The sequence below is a fragment of the Aythya fuligula genome, chromosome 1 (genome assembly GCF_009819795.1).
Source record: "Aythya fuligula isolate bAytFul2 chromosome 1, bAytFul2.pri, whole genome shotgun sequence".
Lineage (NCBI taxonomy): Eukaryota > Metazoa > Chordata > Aves > Anseriformes > Anatidae > Aythya > Aythya fuligula.
The window spans coordinates 101265353-101286216 of record NC_045559.1 but is presented as its reverse complement, the minus strand read 5'-3'; the positions used below and the strand labels follow the sequence as shown (position 1 = coordinate 101286216).

General features: G+C 37.8%; 1 protein-coding gene across 5 annotated transcripts in view; it reads right to left on the bottom strand.

Annotated features, from left to right (window-relative positions):
* ROBO1 (roundabout guidance receptor 1) overlaps positions 1-20864 on the bottom strand; it is a 735419-nt gene that overhangs the window by 516935 nt on the left and 197620 nt on the right. The window contains exon 1 of one of the 5 annotated variants that reach the window (XM_032207884.1): positions 18554-19017. The exons of the other annotated variants lie outside the window; for them this stretch is intronic. Within the exon in view, the coding sequence (XP_032063775.1) occupies positions 18554-18662 (109 nt within the window). The 5' untranslated portion in view covers positions 18663-19017. Of the gene's footprint in view, positions 1-18553; positions 19018-20864 lie in introns of those variants that run through there. 5 annotated transcript variants of the gene reach the window in all.

Genomic DNA, 20864 nt, shown 5'->3' with positions numbered 1-20864 from the left:
AGAAGCATGTCTTCAGAACCATAATTTTGAACTTCAGAGCCCAGATGCTTGGCTAAGCACATTCACTGCAAAAAATCCCACTACAGCACACAAAAAATCGGAGACGAGGAATAACTGTGCTGCACACATCATAGACCAATGGTGATGCTACATGTAAAACAAATGAACTTGGTATGATCACGAGCAAAAGTGTGTTTCCAAAGGATTAAAGTCAGATGACTGAGCAGGTGCCCTTCATACTTCACAAGGCTGATGATCATTTAGAGATATGCTAGAACACTTTGAGACAGCAGCTGTTGATGCTAAACAAACACCACGAAAAACAACAAAACAACACATTAAATACCAACAACTCATCACCAGTTGCTGTTAGGAGAGGCAATTACTAACAAGATGCTAGTTGTCTTTACATAGAAACTTGACACACAAACTGGTTATCTGCCAACATGCCTCTTTCAGCTGGAAAAGTACAAACCTAAAGAAACAGAAGTTTTGTTAAACTACTTCCTTGAACTTCTTTTAAGAATGTTTTCACAGGGAGGCTATAGCAGTGCAATAAGTATTACTATTGCCATAGCTTCTAAGTACTGGCAACCTAATATACTACACACTGACATTTAAGAACTTTCAGCATAATTATTAATCGCATTTTTACAGCATATTACTAAATTCAGGAATACGTGACATTAGACAGTTTCGATGAATATAAATGAAGTTACAATTTACTTATCTTACAGTTGATACCAAGATGCTACTTCAATAGCTCTTCACTGAACTGTATGTAGCTTATTCAGGTGACAGGCCTGCAACTTTATTTTTCAGAGAGTAAAATCCTCAAGTACACTTCAATCACTTATAATCAAAAGGATTCTTCTGCTTTTCATCAGCCTTACTCACTTCAGTGAGACCAACAAGATTCAAACTCTCTTAGAAACTTCTTTCCTAAAGCTCACTAGGGAAAACACTGTGAGGTAGGTGAGCTTACCATATTGATATTCTGTGCTTACTAACAAGCGCATTTGCTTGCTAAGATCAAACACACTCCACACACTGTGTTAAACCACAATCAACATGAGAGAACAGGAACAAGAGGGGAAAACAACAGCAAAACATGGGGAAGAGCAGAAAAAAAAATAAACACATCAAAATAGTCTGAGAGGTAAGCTCTGACCTCATAAGTCCAAGCAACTTTGAGAAAATGTTTGAAGAACCCCAGTGAAGGGGAAAAAAAAAAAAAAAAAGTGTTACCTTCACTTCATCTTACCATGCCAACCAATTTCAGTTACCAACTCAACGCTAAAGACCACCACTCTATTAACTCCTCAGGAAAAAACTGCTGGGATAACCTAGTTCTCACCTCATTATTTCCTCCTCCCTGCCCCTGCAAGGGGACATACATGAATCACTGAGTGGTTCTGTGAAGGCTTGTACCTTCTCAGGCTATTTCATCAGTTTTCCAGTGAAATTCAGCAACAATCTTCCCTGACTAGACTGAGGTATTCAGCATCTAAACATTACTGCTAGGGTTACAGGATTTAACAGAAATAATAAGAAACAAAACAAAACAGAAATACTTTACAAGCCCAAACTAAGCTCAGACTAGAAAGTTGAGAATGAAACCTACCAAGCCAAAAAGCAATACATTGGTATTTCTATAACATAAATAAAATATCCCCACGCTTTACAGAATTCTGTAATGCATACCTTCAGCTCCCATGTAACTCCAAAAACTTGATTTCAGCAAAACTATCCTACTAATGGGCTCCTGTTTTTGATCCCATTCTTCTCTGACAGTGGGCCTGATCCACAGCTGGTATGAATCAATCTCATCACTAAATTTATTTCTGCCAGCTGAGGAAGGGGCCTCTTTTTACACTGCTGCTTGGAGTGTACTGCATTTATTCTACCACTTCTCATCTCATATGCCTCAGAAATAACCCAAAAATGGTTATGTTTCTGACAGATAGATACCCTTTTAATTTTAAATGACACTTTATTTTGCAACCTTGCCTGTTGAACTCTTGGCAATGAAAACAATTTAAAGATCAATGTGTTAAATAGTTATGGAAATCAGATGCAAATTTTGAGCATTGCAAGTGTGGGTTTATTGCTTCAGTCTAAGGGTATTCTTCTACTGATTTCTCTCAATAGATGGACTCAGAATACTCATGGTGGTGACTCGTAGTGACTCAGCTGGTTTAGTAACAGTCTTTCACTCCCTTTTATTAACAGGTGTGCACTCATTCAAACCCCAGAGCAATTGCAGACAGCTGACTACCCCAAAGTGTGAGAATTCCCAAACCATTCCTTGCCCCATCACCTCACTTTGGGATTTGATGCTCATATGTATCCTGTTGCATAAAATACTCATCTGAAAAGTACAAGAGCTGTTCTATGGCCAGTACCTACCAACATTCATCTCACTGAATGTAATAGTTGCATTTCCCATGACATGAGAATAAACTGAGCTGTTTTTTGCAGCAGGATTCTGGAATTGTTTTTGTACCAGATGTTTAAACTGAGCTGTCTAAATAAATATTCCTTATAAAATGAAATTTACACTGTAACTTTATACTACACATGAATAACTACATTAAAAGAATTAATGCATGAATGGAGCTTCCCTACGTTATTTTGATCAACCCTCTGAAATTCAAACTCATATCCCATGCATGCATAGTTTGCAAACGAAGCAAAATTTCTTGTCACCTGTGAAGCATGAAGAGTTGATTCCAAATCACCAGAATAACAACTGTAGTTGACAGTTGTGTAGCTTGAATGGCTCAGGTCCAAGTCAAAATGCTTTCTCAACTAAAACTTCAGAATTAAGAACATTCTTTTACTTTAGCATTTTACTATAACATCAAACCAGTAAGAGGACAAAGGAAAAAAACTTTCTCACAGTAATGAAAGTATCTTATTGAAATAAATAAATGTGCAATTCCACAGTATATTATACCAAGAATCTTAAAGTTCTTTACAAATAGCTTTTAAATACTTCACAGTAATACTCCTTTCAGTCTCATCTTTGTACTTTCTAACTCTTAAAGGAATAACTTGTTCGTTGTCAGAAGTGCATGAATACTATTAAAAAGAACAAAAGTAGAAGACTAGAGACAAAACTAAACAACAGTTTCCTTTTAATGCCTTTTTTCCCCATAGCTAGTATCTTTTTGGAACTTTCATCACTGAGATCCTGATAGTTTTCCATACTGCCATCCCACATTAAAGTAATTGTTTTTAATTAAACAAAAATGTCCCTATTAATTATGAGTAAAAGAACTATTTTTCTGTGTTAGTAAGCATACAGGTATGTTTCCTTTGAGTAACTGGAGCAAGTATGGTCTGGAATATAGAATAAACCAAAGCCACATCTCTCAGCAAGTAGTTGTGCTCACCTGGCTCTGGAAGGCACTAGTTCTGTTACTGTGTGACTATATTGAAATTATGCACTGAATACACAAAATACGTTTCTTGCCATGAATTTGGAAATTATATCCTAAGAATATGCTGTGTGAGTGTTCAGAGGTAAGCAGACTGCATAGTGAAACCTCAGTAAGTTATTTAATTACAGTAAGTTCTTTATTAATTAACAGTAAGTTATTTATTACATTAAGTTCTGTGCACCCTCAGTAAGTTCGCAGATGACACCAAGTTAGGTGCGTGTGTCGATCTGCTTGAGGGTAGGAAAGCTCTGCAGGAGGATCTGGATAGGCTGCACCGATGGGCTGAGGTCAACTGCATGAAGTTCAACAAGGCCAAGTGCCGGGTCCTGCACCTGGGGCGCAATAACCCCAAGCAGAGCTACAGGCTGGGAAAGGAATGGTTGGAAAGCTGCCAGGCAGAGAAGGACCTGGGAGTGATGGTGGATAGTCGGCTGAATATGAGCCAGCAGTGTGCTCAGGTGGCCAAGAAGGCCAACGGCATCCTGGCTTGTATCAGGAACGGTGTGACCAGCAGGGCTAGGGAGGTGATCGTCCCCCTGTACTCAGCTCTGGTGAGGCCGCACCTCGAGTACTGTGTTCAGTTTTGGGCCCCTCGCTACAAGAAGGACATGGAGGTGCTTGAGCGGGTGCAGAGAAGGGCGACGAAGCTGGTGAGGGGCCTGGAGAACAAGTCCTACGAGGAGCGGCTGAGGGAGCTGGGCTTGTTCAGCCTGGAGAAGAGGAGGCTCAGGGGTGACTTTATCGCTCTTTTTAGGTACCTCAAGGGAGGCTGTAGCGAGGTGGGGGTTGGCCTGTTCTCCCACGTGCCTGGTGACAGGACGAGGGGGAATGGGCTTAAGTTGAGCCAGGGGAGTTTTAGGTTAGATGTTGGGAAGAACTTCTTCACTGAAAGGGTTGTGAGGCACTGGAACAGGCTGCCCAGGGAAGTGGTGGAGTCACCATCCCTGGAAGTCTTCAAAAGACGTTTAGATGTAGAGCTTAGGGATATGGTTTAGTGGAGGGCTGTTAGCGTTAGGTTGGAGGTTGGACTCGATGACGTTGAGGTCTCTTCCAACCTAGAAAATTCTGTGATTCTGTGATATTTGCTTTTATTTTTTATCAGGTAAAAACAATTTGGTTACCACAGATTTGCTGTAGATGCTGGAGCACAAGGTGTGAAGGAGCTAAAGAACTGCAAAAGGGTTTAATAATCAGAAAAAATGGTATAAAATGAGCCACACAAAGAATGAGACTGACACAAGAGATTGAAAAAAGAGAACAATTAAAAAGAATAACAATCTAATGAATATTTATTCTATGAATGCATAAGGACTCCTCCAACATCTCTTCCTTAAGGTCCCTCACGTAAGTACCAGCCTGAATCTGCAAATGCTGAGTTATACTGTAGTAACAACACAATGGCAAGCAAAAAGCATGAACACATCTTTATGAATACGAACAAAGCATAAAAAGTATTGTATAATCAAAGGCAGTTCGCTAATGCAAATGCAAACAAAACACTGGATTTTTTGTCTGAATTCTAGCATTTCCTTAGAGTGTTCATCAATGATTACATTGGTAGCATTTTGAGTCACAGAATCACAGAATTGGCTAGGTTGGAAGAGACCTCCAAGATCACCAAGTCCAGCCTCTGTCCTAACTAACAAGTCCTCCACTAAACCATATCACTAAGCTCTACATCTAAATGTCTTTTAAAGACCTCCAGGGATGGTGACTCCACCACTTCCCTGGGCAGCCTGTTCCAATGCCTAACAACCCTTTCGGTAAAGAAGTTCTTCCTAACATCCAACCTAAAACACCCCTGGCACAACTTTAGCCCATTCCCCCTCGTCCTGTCACCAGGCACATGGGAGAATAGACCAACCCCCACCTCGCTACAGCCTCCTTTAAGGTATCTGTAGAGAGCAGTAAGGTCGCCCCTGAGCCTCCTTTTCTCCAGGCTGAACAAGCCCAGCTCCCTCAGCCGCTCCTCGTAGGACTTGTTCTCCAGGCCCCTCACCAGCTTCGTCGCCCTTCTCTGCACCCGCTCAAGCACCTCCATGTCCTTCTTGTAGTGAGGGGCCCAAAACTGAACACAGTACTCGAGGTGCAGCCTCACCAGAGCTGAGTACGGGGGACGATCACCTCCCTAGCCCTGCTGGCCACACTGTTTCTGATACAAGCCAGGATGCTGTTGGCCTTCTTGGCCACCTGAGCACACTGCTGGCTCATATTCAGCCGACTATCCACCATCACTCCCAGGTCCTTCTCTGCCTGGCAGCTCTCCAACCATTCCTCTCCCAGCCTGTAGCTCTGCTTGGGGTTGTTGTGCCCCAGGTGCAAGACCCGGCACTCGGCCTTGTTGAACTTCATACAGTTGGCCTAAGCCCATCGGTCCAGCCTATCCAGATCCTCCTGCAGAGCCTTCCTACCCTCAAGCAGATCGACACATGCACCTAACTTGGTGTCATCTGCAAACTTACTGAGGTGCACTCGATCCCCTCATCCAGATCATCAATAAAGGTATTAAAGAGAACCGGCCCTAATACTAAGCTCTGGGGGACTCCACTAGTGACCAGCCTCCAACTGGATTTAACTCCATTCCCCACCAGTCTGAGCATGAAAACACATTCAGTGTAGTTGGTAGCTTGAGTGTATTATTTGACAATTTCTAATTCTTTTCCAAATGCTAGTCTTCTGAAATAGGTATAACCCAGCTTCAAGGCAGTTACATTTTATTCCAAATCATCCAAGAACTCTACAATCTACAAATAATCAACAACACACTATTAAGCTGAGTATTGCTGGCATTTACATTCCCTGTATACCTGGGGGAGACTTTGGCCTTCAGGCTTCATTTTCTTTATTTATAGAAAATGAAAATTCTCAGGTGAGTACTGCTAACAGTCCAACTTCAAGGAGAAAGCAGAATTAAATCTCAAATGAGTTACACCTGGGATGAGATTGGCCGAACTGAGGAGGTTAAGAAGGAGTTTTTGATAAATAGAACCAATGGTATTGCAGCAATGTATTGTTTAAGGCAGCTGTAGCACTTCTCTGCTGAATGAGATATTTTTAGCCTGTCTGCTTTAGCCTTCCACTGAGGCCAACTAATCCTCTGAGTGACAAAAAACATGGCACAGAAAAACCTGGAAGCTGAGCTTCATTGGTAACAGTGACATCAACCTTGCTGACTCTGAACAAAACCATTTCTATTGTGCTGATATAATGGTTAAAACTGAACAGTTATGCCTGTTTCTTGCTTGTAGGAGAAGTTAGCTGATATTCAGATAGCTTTCTCTCATAGTTAAAAATAAAAAAAAAAATCAAATATACTGTGGACGCTGCTGAGAAAAGCATGGACAGTAGTACAGGCTAATGTCACATCTCAAAAGCATATGCAGCTGTATTATTACTTTATTTATTTACTTTGGTATTTATTTCTGGTTAAACTGAAGAGGTTTAATCCTAAAAAAACATGACATGTTTTGAAATATCTGTATTTAGGTCTTCTGTAGTTAACTAGTGAGAAGTTTCTTCCTGCTGCTTCTTACTCCAAAGCCTCACTTTATCATATTAAAGGAACCTACTTGACAGCTCATGACTTCTTTTATCTAGAGAAAATAACAGTTATCCAAGTGCTCACTAAACACTTCTGGTATATGTGAGGGACACATAGGCTGCTGTGCATGCTTCACAAGTCCTTTAACTTTGTTATCAAGCTCTGGCACAGCAGAATACATACCTCTTCATAATTCTCCAGCCATGGAGCAGGTTGTACTTGGCAGACTACTCACCATCAGATTGTACTTGCTTTAATACTTCCTTCTCATGTAAGTAATGAAGACTGCTCTGTGTAGTTTCAAGCCTGACACACTTTAGTAACACTTTATTCCTGCTTTTTAAGCAATATATCTCTTAAATGCAAAACAAAGCTTTAAAAAAGCAAGGGGACTCAGATTGTCTAAGGTGGTCTTAGTACGCTATTGTGTAATTGAAATCTTCATGTCAACCTTCACACGTCAATGAGATTGATCTGATTGTAAGCATTTATTTCACTGAAAACCATGCTTTACTGAATGTTTTGTCTCTTGCTGAGACTCCCTTTCCTGGCTGCTGTAGAGTTATATATCCCTAGACATATTCTTGGCTTCTAAGACATTTTCTGTTTTATCAGGGACCTCAAGTCCACAGCTGAGACTTGTTGTCCAAAAATTATGCTGCACTTTCAGTGCTCCAAAGGCAAGCTTTAGCCTAACAAGGTTAATTTCCCCAGACTCCCCTTACTGGCTCCTTCAAATGAACCTACACTGAGAAGCATTGGAATAGCTAGGCTAAACTCAGCCTTCATTGAAATACCACCCTTATTACCTTAATTAACTTATACATCTGGTCTCTTGGTCTCCAAACAAAATGTTAAAACATTTGTTTCTGCTAGAGGCCAGCAAAAACACATTCTCCTCCCTCTTTTCAGCTTTATCATGAAAAAGCTGCTGTAGATTTTGCAGGACTGCTTAAGTTCCAAAATCATAACTTCGATTTTTATTCTGTTGTTTGTCTTGTCTTGTCTTGCAGGAGACAGTACTGTTATATGTGTGCACTAGATTATGTGGAAGTTGCTCCAAAACTGTTCTATGAATGCAGAAATGCTTCTATCAACATAGACATGCTTAAACTAATCCAGAATTACATTTGTTTTCTACCTCTGCTGCAGTGTTCCCAAAATGTCCAAATATGCCCAGATATTTCTGGATTTACCCTATTTCACTTGCTGCTAGTAACATATGGTAACACTGTCAGTAACTATTATAATATATAATATACATATAGAGCCAGAAACATGTACAAGAGAACACTTATATATAGACTTTTCATTAAATACTGATACAGCATTCTCTTTTTTCTTTTCTTTTTTTTTTTTTTTTATTTATTTTTTTTCCCAGGCACATGCTCTCATAAGTTTAGAACTACTGGACAAGAATCTGTAAAACTATTGATTTTCTGTGTGGCTTTTGCAAATTCTCATACATACTTTGTCTATCATCTTTTGTCTATCATAATCTCATCCATGAAATGAGGACAGCAAACACCATACTAATAGGACCTGGTAGTGAGCTGAAGAAAAAGGACCAATTAATGTCTTCTTCAGATGCTACAGTTGCTGCAAGGTTGTTAGATTATATTTCTTTGCCTAAGGCTACTTTAGAAGTAAACTGTTGTTAAAATATCATCCCAAAAGTTTTAACCTGGGATGAACTAACTTTTCAGATTGCATTTTGATACAGCACTGTTAGGCAACCACTGATGATTCCTGCAATAAATGAAGGTGTGACAGTGCATCAGAAAGGGAGAATTGTTTCACTCTGATCATATGCATTTTTGCACAGAAATGCAGAAGGAAAAGTAGAGAATTCCTCAAAGCATGTCAGAAACAAATCAATACTGTTTGTTCTCTAGCTACAACATGAATCCCCAAAATGTAAGATACTTTATAGACTGAAACAACAACATGAATAGCTAGTATTTATAAAATATAATAGAAGCAACACCTATCAAAAGTGAGAGATATAACCTCAGCACAGTCATAGTTTGAGATACTAATATTTAAGATAAAAAATAAGGTGTGAATCTTATAATCTGGGTGGGACACAATGCCTGTCAGAGGCTTGCTTTGGTACCTGCCTCATCATTTTCATATTTCTCTAACAGTTCATACCAAAAGGGTTTCTGAAATACAGCAGACACTCCTGGGAGACAATCTGACAAAACAGGCTGAAGTCTGCATCCACCAGCACAATAGTATAATTACTTCTTAGTCTGCAATTTCCACATTAGCTGGTAGGTGCTTATGTACACAAACTATCAGATGTCCAATTAAAGCTTAAAGGTGCTGCATATAAAATGCAAACTAAAATGTTTATAGTCAGTAAAAAGAAGACATTAATGTCATGGTGTTATACAAAACTAAGCAGGCTTTGCTTAAAACAAAAACAAAAACAACAAAAAAAAACATGCACACAAAAAACAAACACTACTATTCAAGGCCATGTGATTTTTAAATCAAATATTGGTCATAAAACCATTTGTAGCTGACATGTAAAACCATAATATTCCCAATGGTCTTTAAGAAAAAAAGAAAGAAAAGCTAAGCCAGTGAGACTTTGTTTTTAAGGAAAGCTGAAGTTGGATTCTTTTTATGTTGCTGAACATGAACACACACACACACAAAGTATCTTTATTTGTACCTGAACATTAATAAATCACGTCAACAGATGTTGAAGCAAGTAGAAATTGATTGTGAAAAAAATATTATCTTTGGATATTGTTCTAAAGGGACAACTAGTGTTAAGAAAGAAAGTAAGCATCTGTAAAACGATATTGAAAGCACTAAAACAAGAACAACAGAATGGAACAGATATCTATTCCTTTTTCTTTCTTTTTTTAATGAAGACATACACACAGACTGTACATTGGACACAGTAAGTTTTAAAGACATTGTTTGAAGCAGTATCTTAAACATCAAGAATAAAACAATTTTCTTGTTACAATGTCCTGTAAGCTACTCTGTTTTTATTCCTAATGTTACATGTCGGCTTCTCTTTACACAAAACAGTAGTCTTTCTCCATTAACGATACACAGGCCTCATCTGTTTCTCATTAGATACCTTACTTTTTCTGTAGCTCATTGTGTTTCTGTCACAGAAACCTCTAAACCTCTCTAAGAAAAATGGGCTCCAAAAGTAAGGATTTCTGTAAATTCTCTAACCCTAGTTTGGCACATCTAATGAGCAGAGCCAGTAACTGGGAGATATTTCTCCTTCACCAACACATTTTGCCTGGAGTGCATATGTCTCCTCATCCTGCTCTCCCAAGAGATATTCAGTGTGGCCCCAAAACATGACGGGCTTTCTCGATGCACTGCTCAATAGCCAAGAACTGTCTTGGGAGAGCAAGGACAAATAGACCAAAGAGAATGAGACCTCCTGATGGTATCTCCTCTCAGAAAAGCCCGTGGAAGAGAAAATGCAAATAAAAATGTAGGGAACTAAAGAAAACCCATTTTCAGGACTGTAATATATCAGTGGGAACATTCCACAGTGGTAATTTTCCAGCCTGACCATTTCAACCCACTGGGTAGGCTAAATCATACAAAAACCTTGCTGAAAGGCACCTTAATTGAGAGTAGAAAATTGATTTATTCTGAACATATGTAAAAGAACAGTAAATAAGCATGTTTTTCTGTAGTGACTACATCTTTCAGCTTGAGTCATCAGAGGCATATGTTTTTCCACAAACAATTATTATACAGGATAGGCAAATTTTATTTATTTATTTTTTGGTTTTGTACAATTTACACAGTTCTCACATTAATTCCTATAATACTGTCTTTTAGCATGTTATGAATGGCTTACTCCACTACAGGATATAGTTCATAGTTGAAAAAATGTCTTTGTTCTACCTTGCCAGAATTCCTATCTAGCCCTGTAGCATGGAGATTTTCAAAGACACTTAGACCTTACACATAGAATGAAAACAGGAAGTTCAGCCAGAGAGAGAGACACTATAAGCATCCTTTCTGCAAGAAAACTTGGTGTCAAGGACAGAATTTTGTGCTACAGAGACAGAAGGGGCGAGGATGAAATTAAAAATAGGCACATATCTTCAAAGATATTAAAAACGTTCCACATGATACACACATCTGTAAACTTCACTATTTCTGCTCTTTGGGAATTTCCTACATTTTTGTTTTACATCGCATTCAACCTTGAGTAAAATTATACTGATATTCCAAGCAGTCTGTGGGGCACAAATCATGATATTTTGCCTTAGTCATTTTGTATCACAGCAAAAAAATCTTGTATAACAATACCAACTAAAAACAGTCATGGCAAATAAATCATTCTTGCATTCTTTCATTGTCTAGAAAGTAATCTGATTTTGACAAATGTATTCATCATAAGCGTAGGCAATACCCTTCTGAAGAAAAAACAATGCCTATGTATTTTTAAACGTAAATCTATGACAATCTATGCTTGTTGTATAAGAATTGAGACTCCTTGTGTCCTTTCCCTTGGTGGCTGAGGGAAAGGAAGTTGACAAGTTGACAGTGTGATTTCAGATTCACACAAAAAGGAGAAAGAACATCAGAAGAAAATAAAAGACTCTCTTAAGGGAAGAGAAGAAGAAAAAAAAAAAAAAAAAAAAAAAAAAGAAAAGAAAATCCATAAGGCATTTTGATTCAGAGATAGTTTTCTCCTATTAGGCAGTAATGCACCTGTGTCTCATGGAGCTGGCCATGTCATTCAGTATGGTTAGCAGTGAGACACGGGACAGTGTCCCAGGTAAAGCTCCAGGCCCTGGAGATAAGCAATGACTTTTTGAATCTTCCTTCTGTTGGTAAACAGCATGAAATGGAAGAGCTGAATGTGCAAGGCTGAAAGATCACTAAGATGAATGAGAGGTTTCTGTACTTTTCTAAACCTTGTGATTTTAAACCTTGGAGGTAATAACACTGCTTTTGGCAGGAAAGCAGACTTGGAGCACCATAAAGGACTTATCTAGGTACTGGGTGGTCTTAATGTTCCTCTTTGGGTACTCCTGCATAACGAGTCCATATATCACCAAGCAAATAGGCAGAGGGAGATGAATAATTAGGGAGCCTGACTACCGAAGATAAGAAAAAGAAGAGAAAGCAGTCACAGAGGATTTCAGTGGAGTTCATGTACAGAATGGTGTTAACTCTTCCATTGTCCTCAGACAACAAAAAAATAAAAATGCTTTTGCAGGTATTAGGAAATACATCTAGTGCTTTAAGACTTAATTACAGAGTGATCAAAAATAAATGACCATCGAATATATTTAAAAATATATACATCCCTGCTTTAGCAGATGGTACAGGAAGACCTTCAAAAAGAAATGTGCTTTTATCTCTTAATATAACTACGTTACAAAAAGAACATTTTTTTTCTTCTGCAGAATTAAAATAAAAAGTTTCTAAAAATCTATTATCAAATAATCTTACTTAAAATAGAACAACTAGGTGCACAAAAGCTGTGCTTTTCTTCATTTTATATAAGGACTAAGAAATCATTTAAGGGCTCTATTGAATAGCAGAGTGTCTTACAGAAATGTAATCCTACAGCAGCTTACACATACTGTATCATATGGTACCTTGTACATCAAAATCAGTTCAATTTCATTCAATTTATTAAAACTCAAATGTTCTGGAGCAGCAAATATTCCAATTTTAATTACTCAGAAAATCTTATACTTTTATGAATCAATGTCAACTCACTTGAATTTTTACTGTAAAATCTTTACTGAGGCAATTTTAAAATACAGCAGCTCATTTCATCCTCATAAATTGGACAAATTAAAGTACAAGTAAATTTATTCTGCCATAAGAGGTTATTTCCTAGATCCTACAGATAGTGGAGATAGTGTGATGAAAGTAGAACACTAAAGTTAATTCGATAGAGTAAGTAGTTTACATGAGAAATTACAAATCAGTTAATAACAGCAGCAGTTGGATTTTTGTCCTTCTACTTTCTCTCATTTCCTTATTTTCTTTCTTTCCTTCTTTCTTTTTTCTTTTTTTTTTTTTTTTTTCTTTCTCCCAATTCCTTCTTCTTTTTCTCCCTTTTTTTCTCTCCTTTTCTTAACCTTTCTTTCCATTGTTCTTCTAAAGGTCTTATCAGACACATCTACTCAAGGAGAAAAAGTCTCTGGCATTTAAAGGCAACCATGTTTTCTATTCTTTGTTCTTTTTAGATACTTAGTTACTAGACTTTAAAGGGTTTATGATAATATGCTGGCCTCTAAGACATTTTTTTGTGTGAAACATGATTTCTTGTAAGAAATACAACTGCCTGAAAGCAGAAAAAAAAGTACCTTGAATCTGGCCTCAAGGTTAGGAAAGGCTATAACAAACCTTTCTTTTTACATTTTGACACCTAGATCACTAAGTGATTTGGGATTCATTTTAAAGCTTCCAGTGAAGCATAGATGTATAGTGCATGATAATGTTAATAAACAAACCTGCACATTAAAATTATTTGATACATGAAAGGGTAAATAATGTATCTAAAGATCAAGCTTTTAACATCAAAGACTACTCTGTAAGAATCAAGAAGAATGTGCTTTTATATATTATATATATACTTTTTTTATTTTTTTCCTGTAAGATAAGGAACATGACGGGTTCTTTAAAAGACCAGCTGTTTTTAGTAATCTAAAGCAGGTGTACTCAATCAGCACTTTTTTACACCAAACCTCCTGTGGGTGGCCTGCTCCCAGCAGCTGACTGCTGGGGTAGTCCTATGCTAACAGATGCCTTTGGGCAGGGTTACCTTAGGGGGTTGATGGTTCCCTGTGAGATGGTGAGTGTGATGCTACAACCTGCTACTGTCTGAGCCTAACCCATACAGTCTGCCTGCTCTACAGACTGGAAGAGGCATGCCTGGGGGCGCTGCACACCCAGAGCAGGCCTGCCCAGGCCCAAAGCCCTTTGTGGCTTTTTGAAGATCTCTGAGGAGGAGACCCCACAGCTCCCTGGGCAACCTGTGCCAATGCTCAGTCACCTGCACAGCACAGAAGGGCTGCCTGGTGCTCAGGGGAGCCCCTTGCATGCTAGGTTGTGCCCAGTGCTGCTGGACACCTCTGTGAAGAGCCCAGCTCTGTCCTCTTGGCACCCTCCCCTCAGCTGTTTATGCACCTTGATGAGATCCACCTTGAGCCTGAAGAAAGCAAAATAACATATAGATCAAGAAATAAACTATGATTACCAGCATCATTGCAAGTAAATTCCTTATTCAATCTCAGTTTACGTGAACACTGAAGGTAATTGGAGGAAATGATTTCTGCCACTTTTTACCACACACATCACAGGAGTTCTAAAGCTTTCTGTACCACAAGATCTCTCAGTGGATTGGAAATTATAACTATTGTTTACTTTGCAATTAATCTGAAAAGTTAAATAAATTTACTGTCCAGAAGGAAAAAAAAAAAAAAAAAAAAAAAAGAAAAAGTTGTTTTCTGTTTTGTTTTCTGGGACAAGATGACAATAGAAAAATATCACCATCATTAATGGATATTTTTTCCATTACATATATATTGTTGGTATACATATGTGTGTGTTTATATATGTCTACACATTCACTTTTTTAAAAATGAGAATTCTTCTGAACATCAGAAACAAATTTTCCTAAAATGCAAAATGAATTGAACATGAATTTAGCAATGAAAGAATAGTTTTAATTCCTTGTAAAATCTTAAAGCTTCACAAAGTTTTTCCAACAAAAAATTTCTAACAAAAATATGAAAAACACATTTTTTCTCCAGCAATTCACTGTGACAACTTTAATTTCTGATCTTTACATGTGATGTCCTGCACAGAAACCTGCACAGAAAACTACAATTTTATTCTCCCTAAAATGAGAAAATATACTTTTTTTTTTTTTTTTTCAGGGTAAGCAAAGAATTTGATTACAATTTCCTAACAAAGAAAATTGCATAGAGTACAGCAACAGATTTAAAACATTATAAATGTCTGAAAAAATGCTTGTACAGTTTTCAATGGAGGCATTAGATGCAGTATAAGAATTAATAACAACAGAACAATGGTATTACTCTGTAATTCAGTTCTTCTGAGAGACTCTTAATACATTGCCACTTCAGTACCAAAATAGCAATTTCCCATGATCATGTACAATTTAAAATATAGGCATTCAAATAATAATCATTAACTTTCTTACAAACAAAATGAATTGAAAAAGTAATAATGTGATAGAAGACAACAACCATAGCATAAGTTTCTAGTAATATTATTTTTATATATTTAAACATGTTTTAAATATTTATTATTATCTCTGAGATCTGTGCCCCTGCCCCATGTGCTTTTATAAGATAAAGTACAGGAACATATGGGATTTAATCCATTAGTATGCTTCCATACTACTTTTTGTTGTTGTTGTTGTTCCAGTTGGTGTATTTGTCAGTCTCATTTCAGACTCATTTACTCATTTGTGATCAGAAATATGGTCACAAAATTCCCAGCTCCAAGAACATTATAATAGTTAAATGAAGAACAAAGCTTCTTCCAAGGAGGTGTAAGGTCAGGTAAAGCTTAATGTGAGTTGTATTGTGGTCCTTGCTGGACCACTTTGGTCCTGTCCCTGAGAAGCATGGCCAGAACTTGAATCACTATGACTTTTCCAGACAACTCACTATTCCTCTTAATATATATTGATCTCTTGTTTGGAGAAGCATTACAGAGAATCAAAACAAACAAACAAAACCCCACAAAGTAATCTATCTTTTAAAAGACTACTTGAAATAAAAGTGTTTTGATATCTCTTTATATTGTAAACAGAAGACTTTTAAAGCATTGAAAATGCTTTACACCTGAATGCTCTACACCTGAATGCTCTAGTGAAAATTCCTGTTTAAGAGCTTCAGAAACCAGACATGTTCCTTTGTATTTAAAGTCATGTTTTTTGGCTTGGGCAATGCAATTTAAGTGTAAACCAATTAAACAAACTACACTATTTAATCACACAACTTTTTTATATTATTATTTTTATTAATGTTTTTATTAGTATTTTTATTGTGATGTGCAAAAATAAACCAGTAGGAGAGCATCATTAAGAACCACATCAATTTTGAAAGGCACACATACGATATTAATAGCCACTGACAAAGAATCAATCAGCTACGATTATGTAACATTTTGGTTTTCTCCTTTCCCAGAAAGAGGAAGTTATCTACTTCTCATAACATTCAGCTCCGCATATCTGCATTCTGCTACTAGAGAAATGCTGGCATCACAGACAGCAAAAGCCAAAAGGTATACAATTCACATAACCGTCTTGTAAAGTTTCTCTTGCCCAACAGTTGTTCTCAGTTAGGATATTGCTAATATTAAAATAAAAGGAATATTTGGGTCTGATTCAAGCATCTCTTAATTTCAAGCAGACGTAATTCAGATCTGTAACTCTTAGCACATATGACAACTGAGCCCCCTAAGCAATTGTGTTGTATTATCACAAGTATGATATAAAAACTAATTTACATCCTTATTTTTCCTTTAACCACATACCAGTAATTTGCTAATGGACAGGGACTTAGACTCCCTGTCCTCAATAGTAGAAATAAAACTATTTGAATCCATAAGGTCTAATTGTTAACCACCAATGACATTAAATGACCTACTATAGTTGCAAAACAAATGCCAAAAGATGTGGCGCTCTTAAGCTCTTGAATCTTCATATAATTTACTCATCATGGCTAAATGCCATCCCAAACTGATTAACTTTTATTCAGTAATGCTTTTGTGAGACATTAATATTTATATCCCCATTTATTTCCATTCTTTGGTCTAAATTCAGTCTAAACACCCAGCATCACAAACTTTCAAACAGATGAAAAACATTAAGTCAAAACTGAAAATATAGTATTTTTACTCTACAAAATGGCTTTTTTCATAAAAGGTAATACTTGAAAATAAATGCAGATGAATTTTTTAGAGGACCTTTTCAATGAGTAAGAAACATGCTTTGGAAAAGTTTCAATCAACATATTTCTGAGATTTGTGCCTCAGTTTCCATATCCATGAAATTAAAGGGCTCTTCTAAGCATAATTACTTAATGTGCTTGAATATTTATAACCCACTGGATGTTATTTATATGTAGCACTTAATGTACATATTAAGAACCTGTATTAAGAACCTGCTAGTCTGGGTAGTATATTTTTTTGGATGTAAATGAAATGAATGAATGGAGTTCAGTTCTCAGTTCCAGTCCATCCAGCACCTCTTTCCATAAGGCTGATGATTTGGGTGCCCAAGTGGAAGCAGTAAATTTACTGATATGTCCATACATGCTTTAGGAAACACAATTATCACTCAAGCTACAGATCAGCTTTCAGGTAACAGGACTGTCAAGATAATATCCAGCCCAAGGATACCAACAGCCACCCCTCCAAGCTCTGGTTATTTCAGAGATTTTCATCATATACATTTTGCAGTCAGTCTCATCATATTCAGCTGAATTAAACTGAAAGCCTTCATTCTGTTTTCAATATTTCTTCCCTTTTTTGTAATCTAGGTGTTTCTAATATATATATATAAAATAAAATAAAATAAAATAAAATAAAATAAAATAAAATAAAATAAAATAAAATAAAATAAAATAAAATAAAATAAAATAAATAAGATGAAAGGAAAGGAAAGGAAAGGAAAGGAAAGGAAAGGAAAGGAAAGGAAAGGAAAGGAAAGGAAAGGAAAGGAAAGGAAAGGAAAGGAAAGGAAAGGAAAGGAAAGGAAAGGAAAGGAAAGGAAAGGAAAGGAAAAAATTCACACTAATAATGATTCCAGTATTTTGCCAATAACAGGAATGCTTGTTTATATAGTTGGACAAGAACAAAGAATAATGTCAGCAAGAATTGAGTTGTCCTTTAAATGCAAATAATCATCTGGATATTTCAGTGAAACAAACTGTAAACTGTGTATGCTGTACCACGTCCTGCAGATCTCACTCCCAAATATTATCATGACTCATCTACTTTCCTTTTCCAACAGTAATGTTATTTTTTCTTTTCAAGAGCAACATTGATAAACTTTGCACAAACTGCAATGCTGGGTTAAACCCCCTCTTCTAAATCTGTAGATTTTAAACTGCAGTTTTCCCATTTATACCAATAAAGTTACCTAGCATAATCATTGTGGTTACAAGCATCCTTCACATAACCAGTACAGCTGTAAAATTTCCTACCTTTATCAAAACCAATATTTGAAATAGCGTGCAAAATGGTAAGATTATAAATAGAAAAATCACAGCTGATTGTAGCCTGGAAGTCTTGCAACTCTCTGGAAATACAGGAGTTAATCAGCAAAGGCTGTTCGGGAAGCTTGCAGGGAAGCACAGGACTGTACTGCAGATGTGGGGAGCGTACAGAAGGTGTGGCCCATGCTTTCTGCATGCATATTTAACTATCTTTAATTATATGCCCTGAAGGTTATTATAAAAGAACAGTCTCCTGGAGAGGAAGACTTACACTGCCAAATGAGGCCTAACACATTTCCTTGAACACCGAGCAGAGAAGAAGAGAAGGAAAAGCCCAGGTTACTCACGGTTCTTTTCACCTCTCCACCTCGACCCCGCTCTTATTCTGGGCGAGATGTCCACAGCAGCAGTTATTTCTACTAGCCAAAGCAGCAGCAGCAGTGACAGCACGGCCATGCCAGGTAAATAAAAATGAATAACCTCTACCTGGCAGCACTGATAAAGACGAATTAGAAGACTTTCCTTAGGAATGAATGATGGGAACTAACAGCACTTACTCAGCAGAGGCAGGGGAAGATGTAAAATATTATTTCTACTAAAAATGCTTACTAAAAATTGTATTTCCATTGCTTCTCTTCTTCCTTTTATCCAGGGCATGTAGAAACAGAACAGTTGTAAAGGCTTCCTCTAAGCAGGAGAATCTGGCATTCAGATGCAGGAAGAGATGAAGGGACAGCTTTCTGCGGTCTATCAGAAGCTGCCAGTCCCTAACCTGCCTCTGCCACCTCTCAGCTCTTCCCAGTGTTTATCAACATCCCCCACAGTACTGTAACACAGGACACTGCTGGGCTGAAACACCGGAGGGTTGTTTTCAGAGGGTTGCTTTTTTTCTTTTTTTTTTTTTTTTCTTTCCTCCTTTACTTGCATACTTCACTGCAGTTTCACTGAGCTGGTGACATGGAACATCTAATGTTGATGCCCCAAACTCACTGCATTTGTCAACGGGAGCAAAAGGACAGTTTGCAGAGCTGCCTCTTCTGCTCACAGACAAGGGTGACAGTGGAAGGGGAGGAAAAAGGAGGAGAAAGGCTTAAAAAAGAAACTTTTTTTTTTTTTTTTTTTTTTTGCATTCAGTAACTCTGTCTCTTATTTAGCATGAATGTCTTCTATTTCTAGGGAAGACGACCCAAACCATGCTCCCTCTCATCCCAGTTTCTGCCAGAAAGAAGGAGGAGGTTCGCTGACAGAGATACATGATACATGCAGCAAGGAGAGAGCTGAGGACTGATGCTGTCCTTGTCTGTGCGCGCTCCATGCTGTGCAGCCCACCTGCACTATGCAGCCCAGCAGCCCCTGGGTAGCCATGCCATGTGCAGGTGAGCCCTGGTGCTGGCCAAATTCACCTGCTGGCTGGGGAAAGCTACTGAATGCAGCGCCTGCCCGTGCCAGGCAACGAGACCACAAACTCCTCTGGCAATCTACCAGTCAGTGATGCCACAGTTGTTGTCCACTGACCACCATGGTTATGAAATCATTCCAGGTGGCCTGTCTCACAGCATGGTCCTGTGAGACAAAAACACAAGAAGACCTGGGTGCTGTTCTCTCATGGTGACAGAGGGGTTCAGATAGATATGTCTACATTTATATTCAGTAAAAGAAACCGCAAAACAGGTAGTTTAGCGTCAGAAGCATCAGCCTTAGGAATAATTACAATGGGAAAACATTTTCTTAATAGAACGGCAATTAATTAGTACTCTACGAGCTGATCTTCTGCATCACACATTACTTATTAGCTGTCGGGTAGATGCTATGCCTGTAACTGAGCTGCAGAATTAAGGTCTTTAAGTAAAGTACAGGAATACATTTCTAGATACAATTTCAATTTAGAGTGAAAGGAGAGACAAAGTAAGCTATTTTAGTCATAATAACATCTCTCTGTTCATTCACAGTGTTCATGGCCACTGCTTTTTATGAAATTTCAATTAAAATGATCAGTGCTATTAAGATATTCCACAGTGACCAGTTAAAGTGTGACCAGCTGAAGCCATTCATCTCTAGATGTTCTTATGTCAGTGATGATAACTTTCCAAGTGCATATTTTTCACCTAGAACTGGCAGACAGCAAAGGTATCATAACAGAATGTCTTCCATTACTGTTAAAAAACTTATCCACAAGTCCTTTAAAATGGAAGAGACAAATGTGGCACATAGAATTGGAAAAGGAATGCTCTGTTTCTTCATTCTGACCAGCTGGAGAAATCAAGAGAGGAGATATGCTCTTACTGCAATTTGGGCTAACTACATTCAGTACAGTGAAGCAATTACAGCACAGGGCATAAAGAACCAGGCTATCTGTCAAACTTCAAGTACTTTACACATTACAAGTAGTCGTTGGATTTGCTCTGACCCCAGCAGTCTCCACGTGGCTGTCCCCAAATGCAGATGACCAGAAGGTGTTGGTGCTCTCTGCATACAGACCCAGCACTGGGTCTCGTCAGTGAGGGTCACCCAGTCCTTGTACCAGAGGAATCACCTGATGAAGAGGCTTGGTTTCTTTGCCATCGTTCCATTTTACAGGAAGCAAATTTACAGTCTGAAGAATGATGAAGGATCAGGTCTTGAACTCATAGCAAAAATAACTTCTACAGTAACATAGAG